The 13,963-nt window shown below is 32.2% G+C and overlaps 1 protein-coding gene across 1 annotated transcript in view; it reads right to left on the minus strand.

The window, feature by feature from the left end:
• Positions 1–10,627, minus strand: part of klhl7 (kelch-like family member 7) — a 13,302-nt gene extending 2,675 nt beyond the window's left edge. Inside the window, exons 1-7 of the mRNA XM_016442538.1 lie at positions 10,210–10,627; positions 7,406–7,510; positions 7,142–7,316; positions 4,362–4,504; positions 1,673–1,913; positions 1,388–1,591; positions 64–159 (exon numbers count right to left, since the gene is read on the minus strand). Of these exons, the coding sequence (XP_016298024.1) occupies positions 64–159; positions 1,388–1,591; positions 1,673–1,913; positions 4,362–4,504; positions 7,142–7,316; positions 7,406–7,510; positions 10,210–10,344 (1,099 nt within the window). The 5' untranslated portion in view covers positions 10,345–10,627. The remainder of the gene's footprint in view (positions 1–63; positions 160–1,387; positions 1,592–1,672; positions 1,914–4,361; positions 4,505–7,141; positions 7,317–7,405; positions 7,511–10,209) is intronic.
• Positions 10,628–13,963: the final 3,336 nt, after the last annotated feature.

The raw sequence follows: 13,963 nt of genomic DNA on the forward strand, positions 1-13,963 counted from the left end.
AACATTAATACATTAAAACAAAGCAAATATTGACACAAGATGTGAACTTTCATAGAAACATACCGAGTGTGTTCTGCCCGCCGACGGCGTATATTCTTGAGTTCACCACAACCAGACCGTGATTCTTACGGGCCTCCCGCATCCCACAGAGAACACACACACACAAACACACACAGTTAACAGGACAGCTCACATAAACATAAATAAGTATTTTAAATAATTATTTATTTTAATTTAACATTTTTACGATTTAATTCATTATTATTTTGGGAAATCTTGACTTAAATTATAGCATACAAGTTGTACCTTTATGATTGTTTTTTTTTTTTTTTCTTCGTTGGAGAAAATTTTTTTCATTAACTGAAATCAATTTTAAATGAAATATTAATTCAAATATTATTCGTATTTTATTTTTTTTAATTTTATTTTGTTTGTTTTTTTCCGGTATATTATAAACAAACTATTTAAAATTACTTTATTATTTGAAATAAATTTGAAATAAAGTCAAATATAAATATTAGATTAAAAACTTAATCTTAAAAAAAACTTAATGTTGCCTTGGCAACTAACTGAATTAAAATAAGTTGAACTTGTAAAGTACTAAAAGTACTAAAATAACAAATAAAAACAAAAGCTAACTTAAAATATTAATAAACACTATAATAGCTTATAAATAACACCAAAACAACACTGAAATTATGACAGAATTGACATTTTAGGAAACTATTCCTTTAAAACTTCAGATGAAATGTAGGTGTCATGAATATCAACCTGCTAAGAAATACAACTAAATTGGTCTGTATCTTGAAAATAGAGGGGTTTTTTTGCCCTTTTTGGAGCAGAAGGTGAGGAAATTATGCTTTGCTGTTGTTAACTAAAACTATTAAAAACATTTTCATTAATTGAAATACATTTGAAATAAAATAAAATCAAATATAAATATTAGATTCATTAAAAAATTTAAAATGTTGCCTTGGCAACTAACTGCATTAAAATAAGTTTAAGTACTAAAACAACAAATAAAAATTAATAAAACAATCAAATTAAACAATAAAACATTTTAAAGTTTTTTAAGGTTAAGTTTTTAATCTAATATTTATATTTGACTTTATTTAAAATAATAAAGTAATTTTAAATAGTTTGTTTATAATATACCGAGAAAAAAAAACAAAATTAAATAATAAAAATTTAAATACATTTATTGAAATAAATTAAACAAATAAAAAAAGTAACAAATATGAATAAATACTATAATAGTATATAATCATACTAAAATAACACTGAAACTATGACTATGAGAATGTGAACTATCCCTTTTCAAACAAGTCATGAATATCCACCTATTGCTAGGAAAAGCGATTAATCGCTGTGTTTTGGACACAGACGTACTCTTCAGTGTTGGGGTCGTACACCTCGCAGTCGTTGAGGACTCTGCCGGACACGTTGTTTCCCAGACTTCCTCCGCAGACGTAGATGAGACCGCTGGCCTCCACCGAGCCGTGACTGCAGCGCGGCATCAGCATGTTGGGCTTCGTCTGCCACGTCTCCGAGCGCGTGTCGTAGCACTCGAACAGATTCAGAGCTGAACTTCCTGTCAACACAATCCACCAATCCAACATTACTGGCTTCTCACCATCTCTCCAAACCCATGGGACGCTCTGCACAAACTCACCCACTTCCGACCCTCCGGAGGTGTAGATCTTCCCTTTGGAGGCGCAGGCGGCCAGACTGTCCCGCGGGTTCGGGGGTCCGAGTTTGGAGTACCAGCTGTCCTTCACCACATTATAGCAGTCCATCCGTTTGATGGGGAAGAGCTGAGAGCCGCCCAGGATATAAACCACATTGTCCCAGAACACAGACGCGGCGTCCCGTCGCTTCTCAAAAGGGCAGCGAATGTCCGTCCAACTGTAATCCTGAAACACACAAACACAGGATAAGGACTTTTAAAAATCATTTTATGCAGACTTAGATTGCATACATTTAAAAAACATATATATTTACCAAAGATTTTATGATTTTATTAATTATTTAATTAATTATATTATTTTTATACCAACACAAAATAATAATTATGATCAATTTATTAAAATTTGAAAGAACATTCCATGAATTTTCATTCATCAATTTTTTTTCTTTTAATTATTTAATTTTGAATCAAAAATGTAATCATTAAAAAAACGAAATTATTATAAATAAAATATTTCCAGTTACATAAATGAGAAAATGTATACTCATTACAGAGTTTTAAATTTTTATGACTTTATGATTTTATGAACTGGTTTTATTAATAATGATAATGATATTAATTAAATAATTATATAAATAAAATATTTCCTGTTTCTCCATGGCTGTGGATCTCAGTCCCGTTAGTGTTTGTTTTTAATTCTTATTATAGATATTTAGATTACATAAAGTGATACATTATTAAATAAAGTGATACATTAATGTTTATTCAAGACTTTTACATTTTTGTTTACATTATTCTTTTACATTTTATTATTTATTTTTTTTTTCATTAATTGTTTGAAAAAATAGTTTTTCCACGACTGTGGATCTCAGTCCCAGTGGTTTGTGATTGCAGAGATTTAGATTACATAAAGTGAAACAATTATATTTATTAAAAGACGTTTACGTTTTCATGACTTTGTGTTAATGATTTTATAATTATTATTTTTATTGCAAAAAATAAATGTTTGTAAATGATACAAATCAAATATTTCCACGGCTGTTAATCTCCCAGTGTAACTGACTTGATAAACCTGACATCTGCAGATAGTCTGTTGGATTCTCGAGATGATTCAGGCTGACTAGGTACGTTTACATGGACACTTTTTGCTTCCATCGGAATGAATTCATTCTGATTGACGAATCCGAACGTAGTGTTTACATTAACGTTAAATAAAGTGATCGGGTTGATATGAGCGTTTATATGTCACACACTTATGATCGGATTTAATCTTTTGACATGCGCACACTGCATGAATATACAGTTTCCCACTGTTGTCGCATACTGTTAAAAGTACACATAAAAAGCACACGTGATATTTATCTACTTCGGGTCCTAATTAGGCGACGACCAGCACATGAACTGTTGTGCAGTGCTGCTTACTTTAGAAAGCAGTAAAAGTGCCCCTACCCAGTGCTTGAAGTGGAAAAAGTGCCCCCCCCCATTTATTTATTTATTTATATTAAATAAATAAGTACTTTTTAATAATTCACAATGTATGTATAGTGCCACAATCAATCAATCAATAATTAAATAAAAGTTTTCAATACAAATTAGCACAAGTCAAGCTGCGATACCAAACAGGACCACAGGGAGACGCCAAAGACCACTAAATCACCTGCCTTTACTACTATACGGATCCATTCAGAATCGCTAAACTTCTGACCACCGCATAATCAGCATTCATTATAAAACACTCTTGCTTTTAAGCCAAATACACGCTGAAAATAATAATTTTACTGACATCTGGACGAAAGTCACTATTCTCTCCGCAATCTTACTCTTCTCTGCATTAGCGCTGTTTTGAACGGTTTGAATTCGTTTACTGGATCCTTGGACTTTGCAGGAGTTTACCGGTTTAAAATGATGTGATCGCAAAAGCCTGCTTATTTTAATTTTTAGATATTATTTTCGTTATAAAGCACTGATTCAAATTAGTAATCAATAATTAATTATTATTGTACTACTCTGCGCCACACACTCCGCTTGCATTCATTCACGTGATTGGGCGAGATGAGAGGTGATCCGCCTGGGTAGTGTGATTTATATAGTGTCCTTTCTAATCATATTATGGGATCATATAATCACCCAGACCCTGACGCTTTTACTCCGAGTACCGGCAACATGTCAGAAGCGCCGGTACTCACAAAAAAGTGCAGGTACTCTAAAGGCTAAAATATAGAAGTATTTTTTAACTGCGTACCGGCCCACTTCAAGCACTGCCCCTTCCCGCACCATCGTCTGTTGATGAGAGTCTTAAACAAGGACTGGTGGGACGTTGTCCTGCTCCACTTCACAGACGCTGAGTGAAAGGGGAGTTTTATAATGACAGGACACTCATTTAAGACACTTTATTCACCAGGAAGAACAGCTCATTCTGTGTGTCATACGTCATTACGCTCGCATGCGCAGTACTTTCCAGTTTCGGTTTTCAATCTGATCAAGTGTTTACATGTCCTCTCGCTCGGATTACAAAAGAAATAAACCACCCCTTACAATACGATCGAAATTTTAGTCGGATCTGGCCAATTCAATCCGATTGACGTGTTTACATGTGACTTTTTTATTCTGATTGTGCTTCTAGTCGTATTACGATCGGATTAGTAGGGTCCATGTAAACGCAGCTAGTGTGTACCTTCGGGTTAAAGTAGCGGCAGGACTGCGGCTGTGAGCCTCCGAACAGAGCGATGCGGTAATCGTGTTTCTTGCGGCGCGGTCGACTGCTCTCACCGAGCTCCTCACGGTCCTCTGGAGACAGAAGATGATAACGCATCCCACCTGAGAACAAACACACCAGCTCAGAGTTAAATAATGACAGGATAAGAAATTATTTAGATCATTTAGAACTCAAATTTAGTCCTTAATTTATTAAGAGAAATATAACTGTGCTAAGTGTAAATATATCTCAATGTCTATATATATATATATATATATGTAAATATATATTGTTATATGTAAACAAATATTATATCAAATAATTTTAATGTTTATTATTATACTTTTTATAATTATAATTACTATATTATATTTTCTTTAATTATTACATTTTACATTATATTACATTACATTAATCGTTTAATTTTTTAAATTATAATTAATATATTATATTTTCTTTAATTATTACATTTTACATTATATTACATTACATTAATCGTTTAATTTTTTAAATTATAATTAATATATTATATTTTCTTTAATTATTACATTTTACATTATATTACATTTCATTAATCATTTAATTTTTAGCTAAAGATAAAAATTAAGTAAATATGGCAAATAAAAGTAATAATACATCAAATAAATAAAAGAAAAGAAAATTAAGAATTAAATAGTTAAAACTGAACCAAAAACCAAAAAGTAAAAATGTATGGATTTTTAAAGGGGTCATCGGATGCAAAATTCACTTTTACATGTTGTTTTGAACATAAATGTGTGTTGGCAGTGCGTGTACACATCCACCCCATAATGATAAAAATCCACCCAGTGGTTTTTTTTAAATCCCTGTAAATAATAACCCCTTTCTCAGATCAAGCTGTTCACAGATTCGTGGCAGAGTGACGTAGTTCTGCACAGGCCCCTCCCACGATTGTTGATTGACAGTGGCGTTTTATCACAGCTCCGCCCTGAGTGAGCTGTCATCAGTCCGCCATTGTTTCGATGCTGGAGCAGATGTAGACAAGAATGACTCCTAAGCGATTGAGGTGTTTTGTTGTTGGATGTAATAATGAACATAGCAGTCGTCATTTACTCCCGACATCCATGGGCGGCGCTAGGGAGGGGCTAGCAGGTGCTCCAGCACCCCCAAGAGAAACCAAAGCACCTCCATAAAAAATGAAATAAAATAAAAACATCTGACTCATTACACATGCATAACTACTGCAATGCAATACAACGTGACGTGATTTGCAGACGCACGTAATGTCAGCATTTCATTTTAAAAATGGATCGGTTACTTGTGCCAAGTAGGCCTGCCCCCGACTAAAGATTTTTCTAGTCGTCTAGTAGTCGTTCATTTGAAGCATTAGTCGACTAATTGTCATTATTTTACAAAAGTGCGGTATTGTGAGTGCACCATGTAATTACTCTTACCTGTATGAGCAAAAATTAGGGATTATTTTAAGAGCAAGTGAGCGCACCGGCGCCTCCATCTGTCCTGCAGCCAGCGCAACTGTTCAGCTTCCACACAGACACTTGAATAGCAGACATTTATGTAGGTTAACATTAGATTAAGCAGCCATGTAAAGTTGCTAATACTTACATATTTCAGATGATAAGCCATATTTGAGGTCGATGAATGATTGGCGAGCGTTTGGATGTCCTGCCCGAGTACTGTATTACCAAAGACTAGCCGTTAACGATCTGTCCGTCACGGACTGCATGACTTCGCCTGTGAATTTTATTTTGTTCTGCGACCAAACGACTAATAAAATTTTAGTCGACCAAGCCTCTTCTGGTCGACTAACGATTAGTCGACTATTAGGGGGCAGCCCTAATAATAACCTACTAAACCATCCTTTAATATAGACATTTAGGCGTATTATAGCCTATTCCGTGCTCAAGCGCGGAAAAAAATAATAATAACAACAACCTGTTTTGGTCATATTTACCATTAATTGCCCAGCTCGCCCTGTCATTGATCTAGCACCCCCTCAGCACCTGCGTTAAAAATTATCTGGCGCCGCCCCTGTCGACATCTGAGCCGCTGAAGACGCAGTGGATTACTTTCGCTTTTGAAGGGAATGTGCCCCCCCGATCTGCCTAAATGCATCTATGTGTGCGAGAATCATTCGTGATCAGCCTCACCTCCAGAAGAAGTGAGTGTAAGGCTCTTTTATGAATCTTTGCAAATCGCCTTTCCTAATAATGTGAAGTTAGCAAGTTCCGCGGCTAAATGCGGATAAAGTAAACAGAGAGAGGGGCGGGGTGAGCAGAGCTCATTAGCATTTAAAGGGACATGCACCGAAACGGGTCGCTATGAACAGAACTGGCAACAGAACTGTGACGACGAGCGCTTATCAGGATCAACTAAATGCTGGATTCTCAAAAGTATGTGAAATATTTAAAGTTTGCGGCATAGAATCTTTAAAATACGTCCGAGAGTTTTACACACATGTCTGTTATTGTGGTGACATTTCCACGCCCCGAAACGTGACACTGAACGAAACGAACTGTGATTGGTTGTTTGACATGTCGGTCAAACGGCCTCATGGGCGGGCCTTAGCCAATGAAAGCTGCCATGGATTCCAGACCTTCAGCCGTCAGTCTGAAGGTCTGGCTACGCGAGACTAATGACCCTAAAGAATCATATCAACTTGTAGATCCAATGACCCCTTTAAAAAATGTATAAAATGGTTTAATAAAAGACTGATTGTCTATCACACGTGAGTTTTTAATGGTCAGGTGTCAGTAACTCACAGATGACCATTTTCAGGCACTCGGGGTTGTCCTGGATCAGCGGTTCGGCTTGAAAAGTCTTACTGGGGAAGTTTTTGGATACGAGGGGGAATCGAACCTTCCCCAGAATGTCTACCATGTACTGCTGTCGATTCAAGACATCGTACTTCAGCCACCGCACCGCTGCGTCGTAGATCTGCACAGTCGCACAGAAACACGTTATTCACCTCAGTAAACGTACAGTAGTTGAGTTTCCAGCCGTCAGGACGGCCCGTGTACTGTCACCTGGTCTTCGGCTCGGACGGTCAGCGTGTCCTGCTGGAGCAGGTGCGTCACCTGTTTCACGTCCAGCTGGAGAAACTCGTCCATCTTGTAGACGTCTGTGAAGTGCTGGTGGATGAAATCATCAGCCGCCACCTTCAGCTCAGGACAGTTCAGACACTCGGCCAATGCGCTGATGCCTATCACAAAACACCCAATCACAACAGATTCACAGCTGCTGTATAATAATGCACTATATATATAGCGGTTTCTACCACTGTAAGCATAATTAACTGTAAATTATAACGTTATTTCACATGAAGCTTGTCAAATTTTATATTGGAGCTTTAATGTGCTCACAGATTTTAAAAATCACATGTAACATTATTTTTTATCATATCAGATTTATAAGATCGACAATAATAACACAGAGAAATATATAATTATCTTGTGATTAACTGAAATAAAACACAAAAGAGAAACAGGCATTCACATAAATAAAATATATTAAATGTATAATAATATAAAATAATTTTAAATATATAAATATTAAATAAATAAAAATATTTATTATTTATTAAATGCATAACTATTATCAGTATTAAATAAATAATAAATAAATAAAACATATAAATATTTTGTTATTTAAAACATGTAAAATGTTGTTTAAAATCATTCTACAAATAAATATAGTAAACATGTAATATCCGCAATAATAACCCACAGAAATATATAATTATTTTGTGATTTAATAGAAATAAAATAGAAAAAAAGAAACATCTCAATTAAACAGACATTAACTAAAAAAATAAAACATGAAAATAAAATAAATTGCAAGACAAATTAAGAAATATAAATATTTAAAATATTTGATTATTTATAACATGTAAATGTTGTTTAAAATTGTTTTACATATAAATATATATATTTATCTGTTGTCTATTTTCAGTTTATTGTTAGACATTACTTTTAGTCAATTTTAATGTAAAGATTTCACAGACAACATGATGCATATGTCAGATATCACTTTTTTATGCATTTTTCGGCTATCTCAGATTATGTGATGCATATGTCAGATCTCATATTATATTATGTTAGATATCTCATATTATATTATGAATATATCAGATGTTATATAAATATTTAAAATATTTTATTATTTATAACATGTAAATGTTGTTTAAAATTGTTTTACATATAAATATATATATTTATCTGTTGTCTATTTTCAGTTTATTGTTAGACATTACTTTTAGTCAATTTTAATGTAAAGATTTCACAGACAACATGATGCATATGTCAGATATCACTTTTTTATGCATTTTTCGGCTATCTCAGATTATGTGATGCATATGTCAGATCTCATATTATATTATGTTAGATATCTCATATTATATGATGAATATATCAGATGTTATATATAATATCAGATTTATAATATCAGCAATAATTACCCACATAAATATAGAGTTATCTTGTGATTAATAGAAATAAAACAGAAAAAATGAGAAATAGAAATGTAACAGACATGAAAATAAGAATAAATGTCAGGACAAATAAATAAAAATTTTTAAATATTTAATTATTTAAAAAACAAATTATATATATATATATAATTGTAAATTTTTTTTTTTACAATTAAATATAGTAAACATAAATTTACCTGTCATCTTATTTTCAGTTTATTGTAAGCAGTGGTGGACGAAGTACACAAATCAAGTACTTGAGTAAAATGTGCTTTCCCTGCACCACCAGAATCACATCACACAGGATTCCCTGCAAACACACACCGTCAGACAAACCTGCTTTTCCTGCCAATCCCATTCCTGTGCATTAGAGACTACAAATGTACAGCCGTGCATAGAAAATGCTTGGATTTCTTTGAAAAGAGGCTTACACGGATAATGCTTTATTCATAATTTGGATTATTTCTTGATAATAAGTCACAACTTTTCATCTTCTCACCAGTCACTCTGTCTTCAACATTATTAAAACATTGCAACTAAAAGTAAAAAATACATTATTTAAAAACATATTTATTATTTCCAAGATATTTTATTTAAAAAGTTAAAACTGTTTTACAATTAAATATCAACAAACATATGAATTTATTTTACAATTTACAATATAAATTAATTGTAAAACAGTTTTAACAACAATTATTATAACTTAAAATTATATATGTATTAATTATGTGTCATATATATATATTTTTTTTATTTATTTATTTATTTATTTTTTAAGTTATAATAACTAAGTTAATTATAAGTTCAATTATAGTTATAAGTTAAAAATTACAATTTAAAACTAAGTTAATAATATAATAATTATATTTTCTCTATATGTAGGTGTCAGAGATAATATCAGATGTATAATATCAGGAATAATAACCCACAGAAAGATATCTTGTGATTAACAGAAATAAAATTAAAAAAGAGCAATTGAAATTTAAGAGACATGAAAATTAAATAAATAAAAAATTAACACATAAAAATATTTATTTATCTTTTTTTATTATCATTGTATTATTTAACAATTGTGTAAATTATTTACAATTTATCAAATTAAAACTTGTTCCACAAAACACATTTACCTATTATCTATTTTCAGTTTAACGTAAGAAATTACTTCTAGCAAAATTTATGGTAATTATGAAAATATATCGCAGTTAGATATCCCATATTTTATTATGGATATGTCAGATATCAGACTATATGATGCATACGATGATCTCTCGTGTTATATAATGAATGTTTCAGATTATGTCGTGCATATGTCAGGAACCTCATGCTATATGATGCTTATGTCAGATATCTGATGATATTTACCTGTTTCCTCAAGTTATTCATCACTCCCATGATGTTGGACAATAATCTGTACTCCTCTTTGGACGCAATCTTCTTCTCGCTTTTCTTTTTGGGTCCTGATATCTTCTCGCTTGATGTGGAGGCCATGTTCATCATGCTGTGTTATGAATATGATTAGAGCGTTTATTTAAGAGCACACAGTGAGGTTTGCTGCTCGGCTCTGTGTGTAAATATGAGACAGGAATGATGTGAAGGAAGCGGCAGGATTTCGGGATCACCGCCTGCTGAAAAACATGCAATAAAAGTCCATAAAATATTTTTTTTTAAGATTATTTAAATTATTTAGGTTTTTTTTTTCTTCAGGTAGTGACTCTTTAAGTATCTGAGTTTTGGCAAACGTTTGTTTACTAGCTGCGTTTTGTATGAATTCTCGATCGGTAACAGAAACGATGTGAAGCACGTGACAATATAACAATAAATTCTGTCAAAATAAAAGTCATAAACAAAAAATATATTAACTGTTCTTTCAGCACCCTATTTTTATTTTGTTTTTAAAATTTCAGTATAGACTAATGCGATCTTTTAAAATTAGGAAAAAATTGAGTTATGGTTATTTTTTTTTTAAATGCGGAATGTATTTGTTTTAATTTGAAAATACGTTACTTTACTTTACTTTTAGTCATTTAGCAGACGCTTATGTAAGTTTTAATTACTTTAAAAAGTAATTAAAACTAAAAGCTAAAACTCTATAAATACTATATATACACACATTTAAGAAAATAAAAGAAATTAAATAAAAATGACAAATGCATACAACAACATTTCAAAACTAAACATTTAAATGAAAACAACAAAATAAAGCTAAAAACAATTCAAAATATTAAAAGAACAAAAGGTATGAGTATAATAATGATTCTAACATAACACTAAGCCAAACACCAAAAAACAACTACATATGTGTATGTACAGCCACACACAAATACATAAAAATTTATTATTATTATTATTTCATCTTGTTTATTTTACTTCATTTATGTTATTGTTTTCGGCTAAACTTATTTTTTTACACAAGTTTAAATTTAATAAGAGCAAGATTTATTATGCTTTATTATTTTATTATTATTTGTTGCTTAACTATTGTGGCTATAAAAGCTCCAGCGCACTATATTATTGTGTATTTTCATTAAAATAATTATTTTAGTACATTTGTAAAGCAATAGCAAAGTCATCCTATTGCACTCCAAATATATTGTCTGTATTACAGTGTCATGTTACTTACAGTAGATGTCAGTGTTAAACAAGTTATTATATTAAAATCTGTGCCTTAGTCAGTATTAGACACATTAACCGGATGTCTAAACCAATAACGGAAATTCATGGCTCTTGTTTTGCTAACAAATTGGTCTTTTTTTACATTCGTACGTTGTCAAAATAGTTTGTTTTAAGCAAAAACATTCTTTCGTGAAATTTTAATCGATGCATGTTTGCAGTCATTTTCTTCTCCTCCTGCATGAGTGTGCAGTTATTTTTTATTTAGTCATTTTTTTAGCAGACGCTTTTATTTGAGGTGAAAGTGTCATGGCCAGTCAGGGCCAATTATGAAATCCCATATTAACGCCAGCAGTGGAGATGGATACAGTGTTTGCATTTATCTTTTGACTGGACATGGAGAGTTTTACATAAGAGAAGACATGCCAGGCTCTTGTCTGTGTTTAATGAGGCAGAGGAGCCAGTGCTCTCTGAACCAAACGCTCCGGCCCTGCTTCATTTCTCAAAGCTTTCATTTGAACAACCTGCTGTCAGAAGTCTGATAGGCGATTCGTTCTGTCTCCTCGTCCACCTGGACAACGGAGGAGGCCTGAGCATGGTGGACGGCGTTCTCGCGATGTTGACAAAGGTTGAATTTAGCAGGCTTTTGTTCTGAAAAAAAAGGACCATTCAAACAGCACTAGACAAGGTTCAATTACACCCTAAATTAAAAAAAAAATCATGGTTTGGGTCGACAGATACGTTTGATTGTACAGTTTCAAGTCACAATTAAAATGTAGGAATATCACTGCGCTACACAAAATATATATATATAAATCTAAACATTATAATATAAAATATTAGATAAAGTGTTAAAGGAAGTAGTGTCTGTTTCTTAGCAAGAAATTTAATTTTTTATAATTTTTGTCTAATTTCCATCATGTCTTTTTGAATTTAATGATGATTTAATGATTTTCATTGGGGGAAAAATCATTAAAACATCAAAATTTTTAGAACACTGTAAATAAAAATAAATTATTAAATATATATGTATACGAATATATATATAGATATATATATTATGAAATAATTATAAAATTGGTGATTTATAAAACAAAATTAATAAAAAAATTGCAAAAAATAAGACAATAAAATATTAAAATAAATAAGTGCAGAAATGCAGAAATAGAGATTTTCTATTATAAAATAACTTTCAAATATGTAACCAAACATGTGCTATGTGCCTGTAATCATGACTGTTTTATAATGGGTTTATTTGTTCAAAGGAAATTAAAAGCAAATAATATGAAATAGAAAAAAAATCATGCACGGTTGCTCAAAATCCAATATTTGTTGAGATAATGTTTTGGTCATGTGACTTTCGTCAGGCATTCAAACCTAAGAGGATAAAAAAAAAAAGAGAGAGTAGACTACATTCAAGTGATTTTGCTTTTTCATGTTTCCCTTTAATTTATGCAAATATATTCAGATTAAATCCAATCCACAGTAAAAACATTCACACCTTTTGGCAGCCAAATACTGTGTGTCGATATTCAATGGCTCACGCGGTCTCTCAAAAAAGCATTGAAATAGAAAGAGATGGAGAAGAGGACAAAGCAATTGAAGCGACCTCTCCTTGCAGTTTTGGAAGCTGAAGAGGAAAGCTGAACACACACATATTTTCAGTGTTTTTTCCATCTGTCTCTGAGGTTTTATTGCAGCTGAAGGTAACAGCAGCTCGAGTAGAAGCACTCGCTTTGAACCTCTGAGCTGGACGAGAAAAACGCCCCGTCGTCCTATTGATTCCCATCTGTGGGAGTTTTTGTTGTCATCTGCGCTTTAAAGGGGATTTTCCTCCTTATCTTTTTATAAAGTCGATTCCCATCAGCCAGCAAATCATTCCTCAAAAACCAAGAGTTTCTCTTTATTTCAGGCCTAAAATGCAAAGATCCAAAAAAGAGAATGAGGACAGAACCTGCAGAACCAGATAGAACGATAGAACGATAGACAGATCGATAGATAGATAGATAGATAGATAGAATGATAGAATGATAGAATGATAGAACGATAGATAGATAGATAGATAGATAGATCGATAGATCGATAGATCGAACGATAGATAGATAGATAGATAGATAGATAGATAGATAGATAGATAGATAGATAGATAGATAGATAGATAGATAGATAGAATGTTAGAACGATAGATAGATGGATAGATGGATAGATAGATAGATAAAACGATAGATAGATGGATAGATAGATAGATAGAATGTTAGAATGATAGATAGATAGATAGATAGATAGAACGATAGAACGATAGATAGATAGACAGACAGACAGACAGACAGACAGACAGACAGACAGACAGACAGATAGATAGATAGACAGATAGATAGATAGATAGATAGAAGATAGATAGATAGATAGATAGATAGATAGATGGATAAATGGATAGAACGATAGATAGATGGATAGATGGATAGATGGATAGATAGAATGTTAGAATGATAGATAGATAGAACGA

The sequence above is a fragment of the Sinocyclocheilus anshuiensis genome, unplaced genomic scaffold, assembly GCF_001515605.1.
Source record: "Sinocyclocheilus anshuiensis isolate Anshui unplaced genomic scaffold, SAMN03320099.WGS_v1.1 scaffold515, whole genome shotgun sequence".
NCBI classification, from domain to species: domain Eukaryota; kingdom Metazoa; phylum Chordata; class Actinopteri; order Cypriniformes; family Cyprinidae; genus Sinocyclocheilus; species Sinocyclocheilus anshuiensis.